Source organism: Hemiscyllium ocellatum, chromosome 17, assembly GCF_020745735.1.
Source record: "Hemiscyllium ocellatum isolate sHemOce1 chromosome 17, sHemOce1.pat.X.cur, whole genome shotgun sequence".
Classification (NCBI taxonomy): Eukaryota; Metazoa; Chordata; class Chondrichthyes; order Orectolobiformes; family Hemiscylliidae; genus Hemiscyllium; species Hemiscyllium ocellatum.
Window position 1 is genome coordinate 4,046,418 of NC_083417.1, and position 16,172 is coordinate 4,062,589.

General features: G+C 46.4%; 1 protein-coding gene and 1 non-coding gene across 3 annotated transcripts in view; one reads left to right on the forward strand and one right to left on the reverse strand.

The window, feature by feature from the left end:
• The window catches only part of LOC132823626 (carboxylesterase 5A-like), a 47,558-nt gene that overhangs the window by 9,268 nt on the left and 22,118 nt on the right, over positions 1–16,172 (reverse strand). Inside the window, exons 4-10 of one of the 2 annotated variants that reach the window (XM_060837559.1) lie at positions 11,810–11,943; positions 8,876–9,029; positions 6,397–6,501; positions 5,582–5,686; positions 4,194–4,349; positions 2,247–2,327; positions 390–534 (exon numbers count right to left, since the gene is read on the reverse strand). In XM_060837559.1, coding sequence (XP_060693542.1) covers positions 390–534; positions 2,247–2,327; positions 4,194–4,349; positions 5,582–5,686; positions 6,397–6,501; positions 8,876–9,029; positions 11,810–11,943 — 880 coding nt within the window. The remainder of the gene's footprint in view (positions 1–389; positions 535–2,246; positions 2,328–4,193; positions 4,350–5,581; positions 5,687–6,396; positions 6,502–8,875; positions 9,030–11,809; positions 11,944–16,172) is intronic. The other variant, XM_060837561.1, reaches the window with a different exon arrangement.
• Positions 7,606–7,678, forward strand: trnam-cau (transfer RNA methionine (anticodon CAU)). The gene has a single exon. It is a non-coding gene; the product is annotated as a tRNA-Met (tRNA).

The window sequence follows — 16,172 nt, forward strand, 5'->3', positions numbered from 1 at the left end:
TTCACTCCCACTGTATACAATCCCAATGGATCAAATTCTTGCTCATTCACTCCTAAATGCTGTATAGATTCCAAGTGGATCAAACTTCCTCCCGTTCACCTGCATTGTACAGAATCTGATCTAACTGTGGACCCAAATCCCTTCCTGTTCAGTGCCATTGTGGTAATTCATGGAGGCTCATCTCCTGCCCTTGCCCCGCTCTCCTGAAGTGGTGCGCTCAATCCATACCCACTCAATAACGATACAATAACTGGCTCTCTCGAATGGACAGAGATGCCTACAATCCTTTAAGGACTCTCCCCTCGTGCAGTATTCTTGATCCTGATAAAGTATAAACATTGGAGTAACTGAGGCCTCATTAATTTCCCGAGGCTGACAGACCCACTCACCTTTGTAATACTGGGCAGCTCTCAGGGTGGGAATAGTTATAAACACATCGCCAAACAGGTCGAGGTACCGTTCCTTCAGTGTCTCACAGTCATCTTCATCCCCAAAGTATTCATCAAAAATCAGGGCTCCATTCTCCTCACCAAACTAACCAGAGAGTTAAATCACTAAGAGTCCTACAGGACAACGTGTTGCAACAAGAAAACAGAAACACCCCAAAATGATAATAATAAAAATGCTGTCAGGGCCCAGGGTAGTGAGAGGATTTACACATTGGACCTTGTATTCGTCATCTCAGGCTTTCTACCCTGATCTTTGATCTTTAAACCTCATTTACTTGACCTTCTGACTCAAGGAAGGAGCAATACTGTCGGAATTAGGGAGAGTTGGCTGTAGGGTTGGAGGAGGTGATAGAGACGGGCCCAGGGGAGACCATGAGAGGGTCCCATACAGTCTGATTCAGCCTGAGACAGTGGGAGAGGGTCTGGATCCTTGGGGAGGGAGCAGAGGTTGTGCTGAGGAACAAGGACAGCAGCTTCTCTCTTCCCCGTATTTAACTGGAGGAAATTACTGTTCCAGCACCAGATGTTGGACAGGCAGATTCACAATTGAAAGGAGAATAGAGAGTTCGAGGGAGCTAGGGGTGAGGTGGAGTTGCGTATTTGTTGGTGTACACGTGAAGCCTAACTGGTCTTTTAAAGACACCATTATGCTGCAGTCAGTTAGGTCAGTTGGCTGGATGGCTGGCTTGTGATGCCAACAGTATGGGTTCGGTTCCTATTCCACCTGAAGTTACTATGAAGGCTCCTCGGCTGAGGTGTGGTGACCCTCAGGTTACCAGTCATCTCTCTGTGAGAGGTTGGGACCATGGTAACTTTACTGAGCTGCTGCACTAAAATAGCAGCTGGCTGAGGATTGAACCTGTGGGAACAAACAGACAGATCAACAAAGCAGGCTGGTGATGCAGTTCTACCAGCTTTTTCATTCTGCCGTGGAATGGCAGTGCCAGATTTACTGTCCATCCCACCCCAGGATGACTTGCTGGGCTGCTCCAGACGTTAGCTAAGAGTCAGCCATATTACTGTGGGTCTGGAGTCACATGTAGGCCAGAATATTTTCATCCTGAAGGAAATGAATGACTCTATGAAGCAGATGGGTTTTTATGTTAATGGGAATAGCTTTATGATCACTGTGACTGAGGTACATGTCCAGGAATGGAGTTCTTTCATGAACTGAAATTCCACCAAATGCATGATAGGATTAGATTGCACCTCCCTGGGCCACTTGCAGCGGGATCTGGATTATTATCCAGTGACATGACCACAACACCAATGACATGGTCAATCATATGTCAAAAAGTGCTGTGCTGGAAAAGCACGGCCGGTTAGGCAGTATCCGTGGAGCAGGAGACTCAACGTTACAAGCATATGCTCTTCCTCAGGCTTATGCCCGAAACGTCGATTCTCCTGCTCCTCGGATACTGCCTGACCTGCTGTGCTTTTCCAATACCACACACTGATCTCCAGCATCTCCCTTTCTCCAAGGTCAATCATATCAAAGGCTGCAGACAGCTGAGGAGGACAAAGACTCCTTGATGCCCTCCACCCTTCCATCCGACAGCATTCCACATGTTCTTCAGCCAAACAGGAACCTCTCGATTTGCTTAAGTCCCTGATTTCAAATCTGGGTCAGAACGACTGTCTCAAAGCTGCATTCACCTCAGAATCAGAGTGGACAAAATGATGAAGAAATTGAGCAGGACCGAGTTACATTAAGTTCACTTGGAAACAAAAGCCAATCCTGGAGATGTTTCTACACTGACAACCAGCTGGAAAACGTAAACAGCGAAAATGTCTTACTAGGGGTTTGATAAACTGGTTAATTTTCTCCTGAATTTGTTCTCTGCTTATTCCCGTTTCCCAGTCGGGCAGAATGATTTGCTGTAAAGAAGAGAGGAGTATATTTAAACATTTGAACAATATCTAGAGGGGAATGCATGAAAACAGCTCAGCAATGGTGTCTCATTTCAACCATCCAGCAAAGAAGGGTCAGACGTAGGTCATTGCATAACATACCAGGAACACTCCGGAAACTTGGGAACAAAAATCTCACCCCATATTTTAATACTGTCCCGGGGGGGGGGGGGGGGGGGGGGGGGAACGCACTGTCGGAGGGTCAGTACTGAGGGAGTGCCTCACTGTCGGAGGGTCAGTGCTGAGGGAGTGCCACATTGTCAGAGAGTCAGTGCTGAGGGAATGCCGCACTGTCAGAGGGTCAGTACTGAGGGAGTGTCACATTGTCGGAAGGTCAATACTGAGGAGGCGCTGCAGTGTCGGAGGGTCAGTGCTGAGGGAGTGCCGCACTGTCGGAGGGTGAGTGCTGAGGGAGTGCTTCAATTCCATATGTCTTCCCTGAATTTAAGTTTCACCATTTGCCACTATGAGATTTGAATCCACGTCCCCAGAATATTAGACAGGGGTGTTGAACTGTTAATCTATTCACATTGCCATGATACCACCTTCTCCCCTAAAGTGATCACTCCATCGATGCTGTTTCCTGCCCTCTCTCTTAGAACAAGAACAAGTGATCAAATTAGCCTCAAAATTCCAGAAATTCTCCTTTTCACATAATAATCACTGACTTCTCCCTAACCCTCTCTTGTTTTCCCTGTTTTTATTTCTGGGATTTGACTAGTCCCCCGATATCATTGAAGCCCACTGACTCTCATCATTACCCCTCTCTCTCTCTCTCTCTCTCTCTCTCTCTCCCCACCTCCACCATTTTGCTGTTTGTACGGTAGGTTCCCAGCATTGGCAGTATTCTGCTTTTGGGAATATTGGAATCCTCCAGTCCAGAGGCAGTAAAGCCTTGTACAGCAGCTGGCTGTAGACGATCGATACTACAGAGGCAGAAGCTGGTGGTTTTGTGATAAAGAGGGTAATGAGGGTCAAACCGAGCACCACTGACCTATTATGCCATTTGGGTATTGCTGGAAAAGGACACTTTTCAAATATTTTTTCGCTTCCCAACCAATCAGCACTCTCCTCTCATACAGTACAGGTTCATAAGATATAGGAGCAGAATTAGGCCATTCGACCCATCATGTCTGCTCCACCATTCGATCATGGCTGATAGGCTCCTCAGCCACATTTTCCTGCCTTCTCTCCCTCTCACTTCAAACTATTTCCAGTTAAAATCCCGTCTAACTTCTCCTTAAGTTCACTCACTGTCCCAACGTCCACTGCATTTTGGGGTAGCAAATTCCACAGGTTCACAACCCTTTGGGAGAAGCAGTTTCTCCTCAACTCTGTTTTACTTTTGCTCCCCCAGTATAACCATTGTTAGTCAGTAATAGTCCCCATCAGCTGCGATTCACATCCCCCCAGCCAGTTTATTATCCCACTCCTTTGTCTGTCCAACTGTTCTTCTCTCTCTTTGGGCTCTGTGCCCACCTATCTTTTACTCCTTACCCCCTCCCCCCAATCCTATCTTTTGCATAAAAACTAACCTTTTCCTAGCTACCATCAGTTCTGTGGAGGGGTCACTGGACTAGAAACGTTAACTCTGATTTCTCTCCACAGACCTGCTGAGCTTTTCCAGCAATTTTTGATTTTGTTGCATTCAGTTTCAATGTTGATTTTTCCCTTGAATTGGTATTCTTGCAAATTGTGATGTGCACGAGACAAGAAGCTTTGACAAAATGGACCTTTTCTGCAAACCCACCCCCCCACAACCCCGGCCCCTCATTCTGTAAGAGACTGGGTTTGCTGTGATCTAGTCTCTATTACCGGGCTGCTGTGTGTTACCTCTGGGTGGACAAGGCTTCCTATCACCTCCTCTGTGGTCACTCCGACCAGGATCGGGATGTGCTGAAACTGTCCTCTCTGGAACATCTTCCAGGGATCATCATTAAGGAAATGTCCATCCACAATGAGAGCGGGAATTAACTGGTACAGCTCATTCTGAAATGGGGATCAGTGTTGTTAATAAACGTTAGAAAAGACAGAGGGTGCACTTTCACAACAGAGTTTTGCACAGAATGCCTCATTCTGGAAGTTTAGTTGCTGTCAGGATGAAGTTTGTCAGGATGAAGGCAGCACCGTTACCAATTTGCACACAGTAAGATCACACTCTGGGTATTTTTTTCTTGCTCTCGACCAGACTCTCTGCCACCAAGTGTTTTTTTATGTTGTCCAGTTAGGACACACACGGTCCCAGTCCTAGTTCAGCAGAAAGCAGTGCTCCCTCCCTCCAGCAGCAGCCCAGTGCATTCACAGACCTGAGAATTGAGTGTGTGATTTGGCCTCTTCACCTTCTGATCTGGAGCTATGAGCACAGACCACAGCGATCATAGAATAGAATCAGAGAATCCGCGCAGTATGGAAGCAGGCCAATCAGCCCATCGAATCCAGACCCACCCTCCGAACAGCATCACTCCCAAAGCCCCCTCCCCACCCCCCAACCTCTCCCTGTAACCCAGCATTCCCCATGGCTAACCCGCCTAGCCTGCACATCCCTGGACACACTAGCATGGCCAAGCCAACTAACTGTAAATAGAGAGAGAGGGGGTACTGGAGTGGATGGGGATGTGCAAAAACAGACAGGGGGACAGGGTGAAGTGGAGGAGGAGGGGGCAGGAGTGGAGCGGGAGGAGAGAGGTGGAGCTGGGGTTGGGGGCTGAGGGGGGAGGGTGATGTGTTTGAAGGATTGCGTGTGTTTGGGAGGGCAGAGTTTGCCCGTTCTGTTTTGAAACTTAGTTCCTGTTTCTGTACATTGGCACGGAGCACAAGAAGCTGATGTCTGCCCCTGAGAGATCACCTCCTGAATACTTTAGAAGGTTGTCTCAACTCCCAGACAAGGTCTGAAAGTGGTAACAACAGCGGCCACTCGCAGTGCAATCCCACATATATCATGGAGATCATTGGCCAATGTGTAACGACTGGGGCTGAGGAGGACTCTGCTAGTCTCACATGGTCCTTTGACATCCCCATCGAACAGACAGAACCTGGGATTTACTGCCTGAGAGACACAGACTGAGGTTAAACTGCACCCCACACCATTACACCCGCCGCCCCCACACCACGGCACTCACTGCAGCAGGACACAGCCTCACTCAGTAAACCTTCAGGGCAAAGACCTTTCCAGTGTCAAATCCAAGTGGACTATCAAGAGTTTCAAGTGTGGAGCAAAGTACCAAACTGGTGGTGATTTGAACCATCTCTTCCTCAGTCTTGTTACGAAGGCAGTGCAGCAGTAGCTGTGACTGGGTGCTATCACATCCTGCTATCTGAGCAACTTCCTGCAAAACACAAATCAGACATCACCCATCAGACCTTTCCCAATGTCCTCCCGGCAACCCCCAGCTCCCTTGGCAGCAGGAAGGAATTGCATTTGCGTAGCTGCTTCTTAATGTGGCTAGAATGTCTTGAAGTCTTTCACAGCCAATGAAATGCTGAGGAGGGCTCTCTGTTGGTCAGTCAGAAATCGCAACTACCAATTTGTGCAGAGCAAGATCCCATTGAGAAAGCAGAGGATCATCACAGAAATGGAGATCACTCAGCCCCCCCCGGCCTTCTGTCCCATCATTCAGGGGCTGTGTAATGTCTCCTTCTCTCTCCATTCTTTCCTTTCCTTTGGAAATGAATCTAATTTTTAAACATAGGTTTGTATCCCCTGGAATTTCGAAGGATATGGGATGATTTGATTAAAGTTTTCCAGAAAGTGAAATGATGGGATAATTTTTACAATATTATTGTCTTCCAGAAGCATATTGACAGCCTAAAGAGGAAACTGTAGTGGAGCTGACAACAAAAGGTTAATTTACAGATCAACAAATCAGGTTAAAAATGCAAACATGTGATAACTGTGTACTCTGGCATCTAGGAGCATGCTCAGTAAGCACAAAAGCGATTGAGGCTTTGGAGGTGAAAGGTCAATGACCACAATCTGAGGTCCCCATTAAACAAACGTCTTCATTACCCATCCCTCACAGAGACTGCACACACTCACCTGTGCCAGCTGGGTTGGTACTGGAGGTGCTAATCCTGGCATTAGAGAGCTTCCACTTTGCAATATTGCCCGATGGAACAAGCCAGTGGATAATGGAGATAGAGTCTGGGAGAAAACGCAGAAAAGATTATTTCGAGCATAATAAGATACACTAGGAATAAGTTGTATGTGGGAATTTGTTCACTGATCTGTGTTCTTAACTCATCTGCTCAATTATCTTTGAGGCTGTGGGGATTGGGAATGATCACTGGGATAGGGAGGGAGCGGTGACCCCTTTGACAGTGCAGCAATCGCCAGGTACAGTAATAACGTTCTCAAATTAAACTCTGACTTCATGTTCCTGACCTTCAGAATCAGAGCTTCACAGTCAGTGAGATCACTGACCAAATGGGCCACATTAATACCCAGAGAGGTGCCAACTGTCAATCACAGTTTATCTCCTATCGAGATCCCAGCTGCAGTACCAACTCAACAAGTCAGATTGACAATGAAATCGGGCTTGATAGCCCCTAACTTTATTTTTCTGTTTAGTTGGTGACCGTGGTTATCAATCACTGCAACATACCCACACAAGCCTGCAGTTTTTCTTTAACAATGGAACTGATGTCTAATTCCACAGAAGAAACAAGCTGACTGAATATAGGAGGCAGTTTGAATGATTGTAAATTACAAAATAAAATCCCACTGCAATCTGTTTCCTGACAGTATCCATTACAGAGATTCAAATCCAGAGAGATTACATCCCTATCGCTGCAAATGTGTTGCTGGTCAAAGCACAGCAGGCCAGGCAGCATCTCAGGAATAGAGAATTCGACGTTTCGAGCATAAGCCCTTCATCAGGAATAAGAGAGAGAGCCAAGCAGGCTGAGATAAAAGGTAGGGAGGAGGGACTAGGGGGAGGGGCGATGGAGGTGGGATAGGTGGAAGGAGGTCAAGGTGAGGGTGATAGGCCGGAGTGGGGTGGGGGCGGAGAGGTCAGGAAGAGGATTGCAGGTTAGGAGGGCGGTGCTGAGTTGAGGGAACCGACTGAGACAAGGTGGGGGGAGGGGAAATGAGGAAGCTGGAGAAATCTGAATTCATACCTTGTGGTTGGAGGGTTCCCAGGCGGAAGATGAGGCGCTCCTCCTCCAGCCGTCGTGTAGTTGTGTTCTGCCGGTGGAGGAGTCCAAGGACCTGCATGTCCTCGGTGGAGTGGGAGGGGGAGTTCTGGCCTTCTTAGCACAGTCGGTAACGCGTCAGTCTCATAATCTGAAGGTCCTGAGTTCAATCCTCAGAGAAGGCAAGTCTATGTCCTTTGCCACCTTACGCATTATCTTCTCTACAAAGATTACATCCCTATCTCAACATTCCTACACTAACTGACTCCTTTCCATTTCTTTGCTGTGGAGATAATTCGCTGGGTCCTTCCAAGTCTGCTAACATGAACTTTTCACAAATCCTAGAGCCTAGACTTTCTCAGTCCTTTTAACTTGCATATTTCTGTAAAAAAAACTTGAAGCTTTTAAATTGAAACCCTTCTGATGAAATAACTGGTTCTCTGAATAACCCTGAACTCCTAAGAAAAAAAAACAAACTTCAGAACTCAAACCTGGTATTTTCAAACTCAATGCTAGATTCTAAATGTTTACCCTGTCTTTCATAAATCTCACAGTATAAGCATCTCTCTATTAACACCACAGGGGTTGCTCATTCACCTGCTTTTTGTTAAAATGCTGGATTTATTTACTGTTCTGGAAGAATTCTCTGTGACCTTTAATTTGAAAGAAGTAATCATCACCTATCTACCTCTACTTTGAAATCTAAAGTTTAAAAATGGTACTAATATACCTAAATTATATACCTCTCATCATAGTCTGAATTCGAATTTTGAGTCAGCTTGGTGCAATGACTTGAGAACTGAACCCAGGTGGACCCTCCAGTACAGAACATTTCAATCCTCGATCATTGGGTGTTGGAAAGATTGGGAATGGGAAAAAAGTGGTGATTTTTGTGGAAAGATACTAGGCTTTTTTAATGGATGGGATAATCAGCAGGATTCTGGAGGATACAAAGACATGAGCAAGGAGAAGGAATATTGTGGGATGGAGCTGGGTATTGGCGGAATGGGTCAATGCAGGAATGAGAGAATGGGCTGGGACTGGGTGGTAATAATAAGGGTTAGGCCAGGGAATGGACAGGAGGAATGTGGAAGCTGGGAGAATTTGGCAAGTCAGTGGGTGTATGGGCAGGGTCAGAATGATTAAGTTACATCTTAAAAACCTTAACTTTTACAGTTGCATTTTCACTGATTCCCATCAAGCAGAGATGGCCTGGATCAGAAACTGAGGAGTTTCTGAGTGAGTCACTCCACCTTAGACCAGGCTGCAGTTCTAGTAGATTTCTGCTTGAATTGAACAATTGAAGAGAGAGAGAGAGAGAGAGAGAGAAAGAGAGAGAAAGAGAGAGAGAGAGAGAGAAAAGAGCAAGTTTCCCACCGTACATGTAGTGAAACACTGAGTGATCCAACTGACTGTCCAAACAGTGTGACTGATCCCGGGTTTCCACCAAACTCCCGAATATTCCTCTGTACCCACTGCAGGGCTGCTAACTGGTCCAGGAATCCAAAATTCCCTCGAGCATATTCATCTCCTGTGCTGTGATACAGACAGCAAAATGAAGATGTAAAAGATGATTAATTCTTAACTTTTGCTTATTAACTAATTGTGGGTGGCACGGTGGCTCCAGTGGTTAGCACTGCTGCCTCACAGTGCCAGGGACCTGGGTTCGATTCCAGCCTCGGGTGACTGTCTGTGTGGATATTGTGCGTTCTCTCTGTGTCTGTGTGGGTTTCCTCCGGGTGCTCTGATTTCCTCCCACAATCCAATGATGTACAGGTTAGGTGAATTGGCCATGCTAAATTGTCCATTGTGTTCAGTTGATATGTAAGTTAGATGTGGGCGGCACGGTGGCACAGTGGTTAGCACTGCTGCCTCACAGCGCCTGAGACCTGGGTTCAATTCCCGACTCAGGCGACTGTGTGGAGTTTGCACGTTCTCCTTGTGTCTGCGTGGGTTTCCTCCGGGTGCTCCGGTTTCCTCCCACAGTTCAAAGATGCACATGGTGTTAGGTAAGGGGTAAATGTAGGGGTATGGGTGGGTTACGCTTCAGAGGTTTGGTGTGGACTTGTTGGGCTGAAGGGCCTGTTTCCATACTGTATGGAATCTATCAATTCTATCAAACTAAGTTTCTAGTAAAAGAGCACAGCTTCATTGCTGGGAATCATTGCTGGGGAAGCTTTAACTGAAGGCACAGGACAGTATGACCTGATCAGGAATTTCATGGGATTAGACACTTAGTGAGGCACCGTCCTCACCTTAGTGAGGCATTGTGGGTCTACCGGCAGCACATGGACTGCAGCTCACCCCCACCTTCTCAAGGGGCAACTAGGGACGGGCAATAAATGCTGGGCCCAGGCAGCAATGTCCACAATCCACGAGTGAATAAAAATACTCCTTGACAAAGGTGATCACGTCATTGTTTGAGAAAAATAGAGAATCTGTGTTGTTATTGTTATAGCTGCAAGGTGTGAAATGTATGTATTTGTACTCACCAGGGAATGAAGGAAGAGTATACAAACGCTGAGTTTTACAGTTCACTCAGTGAGTCTGTGACAATACACACTTTCAGCTGCCTGCTGTAAATCGGAATCACAGATAGTAACCATGGAAACACCATCAACCCATATTAACCCTCTGTTTATAACCTAATGGTGGTCAGGTCCCAAGCTGGGGTTTGAACCGGGTTCTTCAGGCACATAGCTGGAGACCCAGCCCATTGGGCCACTGAAATACACAAGTTCAGGAGGGGCTTTTACTCCTGATTATAACAGGCTTGAGAATCTGAGATCACCTCCTGGAGATCTGCTGAGGGATGTGGGATCGCATCCTGGAGAACTCAGGTACCTGCTGAGGAATGTGAGATCTCAGAGGAGGGGCATGGGGGATATGGGTAGGTCAGGGAGAGAAGACACAGAGTCTTTGCCAGACAACTCACACTGGGAATCAGAGTGAGAGAGAAAGAACAGAGAGAGTAAAGAAGGAAGTGGAGGAAAGAGAGATTGATAAACGTAAAAAACAGAGAGACTGGAAGGGAGAGAGAGAGAGTGAGAATGAGTGTGTGCGGGTGTGTGTGAGAGAGAGAGAGAGAGAAAGAGACAGAGTGTGAGGGAGAGAGGGAGAGAGGGTGGGGGGAGAGAAGGAGAGAGGAGGAAAGAAACAGAGTGAGGGAGAGAGAGGCTGACTGAGGGAAAGAGAGAAGTGAGAGAGAGAAAGTGAGGGAAAGAGAGAGAGAGTGAGGGAAAGAGACAGTGAAGGAAAGAGAGAGAGTGAGGGAGACAGAGAGTGGGGAACAGGGAGAGAGATAGAGCGAGGGAAAGAGTTTGAAAATAACAAACAGAAAGACATTTTTCCAAATGCTTCCAGGAGACGTGTGCTGGTTTACTGAAAAGGAAGAAATCGATGGAGTGTACGAGTCTTTATCTCCCTACGACTGTGTCCTGACGGGCCATTAGTTATTGTTCACTGCTGCAAGTCATTTACACTTATAATCGTGCCTTTAATGTAATAAAGTGGCAAGGATTTTCCCAAGGGTTTTGTGAACCACATAATGACTGTGATCCAAACAAGGAGACATTAGATCAGCTGTTGAAAAGCTTTGTCAATGATATTGGTTTTAAAAGCTTTCTAAAGTAGGAAAGGGTGTGAGAGGTAAATAGACTTCGGGAGGCAATTCTAGAGTTTAAGGTCCAGGCAGTTGAACGGAGAGCTGCCAATCATAAGACAATTAAACCTGGGGATGCTGAACAGGATGGAACTAGAGGAATTCTGATATCTCTGAAGGTTATAGTGCAGGAGGAGATAACAGACATGGGGAGGGCTGAGCAAGGGGCTGTGGAGAGCTCTGAAAACCAGGGGAAGATATTCAGAATGGGAGACTGTCTGAGTGGGCAGAGTGTAGGGTGAATGAGAGTTTGTGTGGGGTGGCATGGTGGCTCAGTGGTTAGCACTGCTGCCTCACACCACCGGGGAACTCGGGTTTGATTCCAGCCTCGGGCAACTGTCTGTGTGGAGTTGGCACATTTTCCCCGTGTCTGCATGAATTTCCTCTGCATGGTCCGGTTTCCTTCCACAATCACAAAGATGTGCAGGTTAGGTGAATTGGCCATGATAAATTACCCATAGTGTTCAGGAATGTGTAGGTTAGATGCATTAGACAGGGGTAAATGATGAGTAATAGGTTAGGGCAATGGGTCTGGGTGGGTTTCTGTTCGGAGGTCAGTGTGAACTTGTTGGGCCGAATGGCCTGTTTCTACACTGTAGGTAATCTATGATTCTATGAAGCCACAAGGTTCCTATGAGCTTGAGTTTGCACTTACCTGAGGAAGCCAGCCACACTGATCCTGTACTGAATCACCACGACAATGACATTACCATAACCGGCCAGAGCTGTCCCATGAAAGATAGAGCTCTTGCCCAGAATGAAGGCTCCTCCATGGATCCAGACCATAACCTGGGGAGGCAGAGCGAGGGAGAGAGTGAAATTATCAGTGCTTACCAAACCGAGGAGTCCCCACGTTATCCAACCTGGATCAGGAAAAACAGAATTTCTTTCAATTGAACGTTTTAGACCCAATCCTCACCCATCCATGATCTGAAAGTCACAGCCAGAAGCTGATTGGCTGCTCCTTTACTCAGTTGCTTCGAGGCAGGTCAGAGCCGCTCGGTTAACCTCGGCGGGATCACTCACTGGCCATTCCCCAGCGAATGGATCAAATGATACAGCTCAGGAACTTGCTCAGACCCAAGGTAACGAGGGTCGTGGAGACAGTAGACCGGGAACAGCATGGGGGAAGGTGATTGGTAAAAGGATGTGAGGGAAACCCCTTCCCACCCAGAGCAGGCAGGGATCCAGAATCCATCGTCCAGTCTAGTCATGGATACAGAAACTATCAATTCATTGGAAAGGAACTTGGATCCATAAAGGAATTAGGAGAAAGTGAGGACTGCAGATGTTGGAGATCAGAGTTGAGAGTGTGATGCTGGAAAAGCACAGCAGGTCAGGCAGCATCCGAGGAGCAGGAGAATTGAAGCTTTGGACAAAAGCCCTTCATCAGGAATGGGGCTTGTGGGCCGGGGGGCTGAGAGATAAATGGGAAGGGAATGGGGCTGGGGATAGACAGCTGGGAATGCGATAGGTGGATGAAGGTGGGTGAGAAGGTGGTAGGTCGGTGAGGAGGTTGGAGTGGATAGGTGGGAAGGAAGATGGACAGGTAGGACAGTTCAAGGGAGTGGTGCCGAATTGGAAGGTGGGATAAGGTGGACTTGCAGGGTACAGACAAAGGCCTGTAGTGGGATATTGGGATTTACAAAAACATATTTTATTGAATCAACTTAGACTCATACAGCCATAGAGATGTACAGCATGGAAACAGACCTTTCACTCCAACTCATCCATGCCAACCAGATATTCCAATCCAATCTAGTCCCACCTGCCAGGACCTGGCCCATATCCCTCCAATCCCTTCCTATTCATATACCCATCCAAAAGCCTTTTAAATGTAGCAATTTGTAACAGCCTCAGTCACTTCCTCTGGCAGCTCATTCCATATACATAGTATCCTCTGTGTGAAAAGTTGCCCCTTAGGTCTCTAGTGAGCTTTGAAAAGATTTGTAGCTCAGGTTAAGGTTCTGGATGTAAGTTTTCTCGCTGAGCTGGAAGGTTAGTTTTCAGACGTTTTGTCACCATACTAGGTATTGCACTGAAGATGTTACCTAGTATGGTGACGAAACATTTGAAAATGAACTTTCCAGCTCAGCGAGCAAACCTACATCCTTAGGTCACTTTTATATCTTTCTCCTTTTTTCCTAAACCTATGCCTTCTAGTTCTGCACTCCCCCACCCCAGGAAAAAGACTTTGTCTATTTATCCTATCCATGCCCCTCATGATTTTATAAACCTCTATAAGGTCACCCCTCAGCCTCTGACGCTCCAGGGAAAACAGCCCAAGCCTTTACAACCTCTCCCATAGCTCAAATCCTCCAACCCTGGCAACATCCTTGTAAATCTTTTCTGAACTCTTTCAAGTTTCACAACATCCTTCAGATAGGAAGGAGACCAGAATTGCATGCAATATTCCAACAGTGGCCAAACCAATGTCCTGTACAGCCGCAACATGACGTCCCAACTTCTGTACTCAATACTCTGACCAATAAAGGAAAGCATACCAAACACCACCTTCACTATCCTATCTATCTGTCCAGCCTATCCTATTTGTTAAGAAGGCATGTGGTGTGTTAGGTTTCACTGGTAGAGGGGTTGAGTTCTGGAGCCCTGATGTCATGCTGCGACTGTACAAAACACTAGTGTGGCCGCACTTGGAATATTGTGTACAGTTCTGGTCCCCATATTTCAGGAAGGATGTGGAAGCATTGCAAAAGGTGCAGAGGAGATTTACCAGGATGTTGCCTGGTCTGGAGGGAAGGTCTTATGAGGAAAGGCTGAGAGACTTGGGTCTGTTCTCATTGGAGAGAAGAAGGCTAAGAGGGGATTTAATAGAGACATACAAGATGATCAGAGGATTAGAAAGGGTGGACAGTTCAAGTCCTTTTCCTAGGTTGATGACGTCAGCTTGTATGAGGGAATATAGCTATAAATTGAGGGTTGATAGATTCAAAATAGATGTCAGAGGCAGGTTCTTTACTCAGAGAGTGGTAAGGGCGTGCAATACCCTGCCTGCTAATGTAGTTAATTCAGCCACATTACGGAGATTTAAACAATCCTTGGATAAGCACATGGATGGTGTTGGGTAGTGTAGGGGGATGGGCTTAGATTAGTTCACACTAATCCTTATGCTTGTCCTTACCACCTTTCTTAAACAGTGACCCCACGTTAGCCAACCTCCAGTCTTCCGGCACCTCACCTGTGACTATTGATGATATAAATATCTCAGCAAGAGGCCCAGCAATCACTTCTCTAGCTTCCCACAGAGTTCTAGGGTATACCTGATCAGGTCCTGGGGATTTATCCATCTTCCTGCATTTCAAGACATTCAGCACTTCCTCCTCTGTAATATGGATATTTTTTAAGATGTTACCATCTATTTCCCTACATTCTATATCTTCCATGTCCTTTTCCACAGTAAATACTGATGCAAAATACTCTTTTTGTATCTCCCCATCTCTTGCAGCTCCACACAAAGGCCGCCTTGCTGATCTTTGAGGGGCCCTATTCTCTCCCTAGTTACCCTTTTGTCCTTAATGTATTTGTAAAAACCCTTTGGATTCTCCTTAACTCTATTTGCCAAAGCTATCTTATGTCCCCTTTTTGCCCTCCTGATTTCCCTCTAAAGTATACTCCTACTTCCTTTATACTCTTCAAAGGATTCACTCAATCTATCCTGACAATATCTGACATATGCTTCCTTCTTTCTCTTAACCAAACCCTCAATTTCTTTAGTCATTCAGCATTCCCTATAGCTACCAGCCTTTCCTTTCACCCTAACAGGAATATACTGTCTCTGAACCCTCATTATCTCATTTCAGAAGGCTTCCTATTTTCCAGCCGTCCCTTTACCTGCGAACATCTGCCCCTAATCAGCTTTTGAAAGTTCTCACTTAAGGCCATCAAAAATAGCCTTGCTCCAATTTAGAAGTTCAACTTTTAGATCGTTCTCCCCGTGTCTGCGTGGGTTTCCTCCGGGTGCTCCGGTTTCCTCCCACAGTCCAAAGATGTGCGGGTCAGGTGAATTGGCCAAGCTAAAATTGCCCGTAGTGTTAGGTAAGGGGTAAATGTAGGGGTATGGGTGGGTTGCGCTTCGGCGGGTCGGTGTGGACTTGTTGGGCCGAAGGGCCTGTTTCCACACTGTAAGTCTAATCTAATCTAATCTGGTCTATCCTTTTCTATCACTATTTTAAAACGAATAGAATTATGGTCGCTGGCCCCAAAGTGCTCCCCCACTGACACGTCAGTCACCTGCCCTGCCTTATTTCCCAAGAGTAGGTCAAGTTTTGCACCTCCTCTAGTAGGTACATCCACATACTGAATCAGAAAATTGTCTTGTACACACTTAACAAATTCCTCTCCATCTCAACCCTTAGCACTATGGCAGTCCCAGTCTATGTTTGGAAAGTTAAAATCCCCTAGCAAAACCACCCTATTATTCTTACAGATAGCTGAGATCTCCTTAGAAATTTGTTTCTCAATTTCCCTCTAAGGTGATCATCCCTTTCTTATTTCTCAGTTCCACCCAAATAACTTCCCTGGATGTATTTCCGGAAATATCCTCCCTCAGCACAGCTGTAATGCTATCCCTTATCAAAAACACCACTCCACCTCCTCTTTTGCCTCCCTTTCTATCCTTCCTGAATCATTTGTATCCTGGAACATTAAGCATCCAGTCCTGCCCATCCCAAAGCCATGTTTCTGTAACTGCTATGATATCCCAGTCCCATTTTCCCAACCATACTCTGAGTTCATCTGATTTCCCTGTTAGGCCGCTTGCATTGAAATAAAAGCAGTTTAATTTATCAGTCCTACCTTGTCCCTGCCTGCCCTGACTGTTTGATTCACTTCTTTTCTCAGTTGTAGCAGTCTCAGATCGATCCCATTCCTCAGTATCTCCCTGGGTCCCCCACCACTCCACCGTACTAGTTTAAATCCTCCTGAGCAGCTCTAGCAAATTTCTCTGCCAGTATATTAGTCCTCTTCCAATTTAGGTGCAATCTGTCCTTCTTATACAG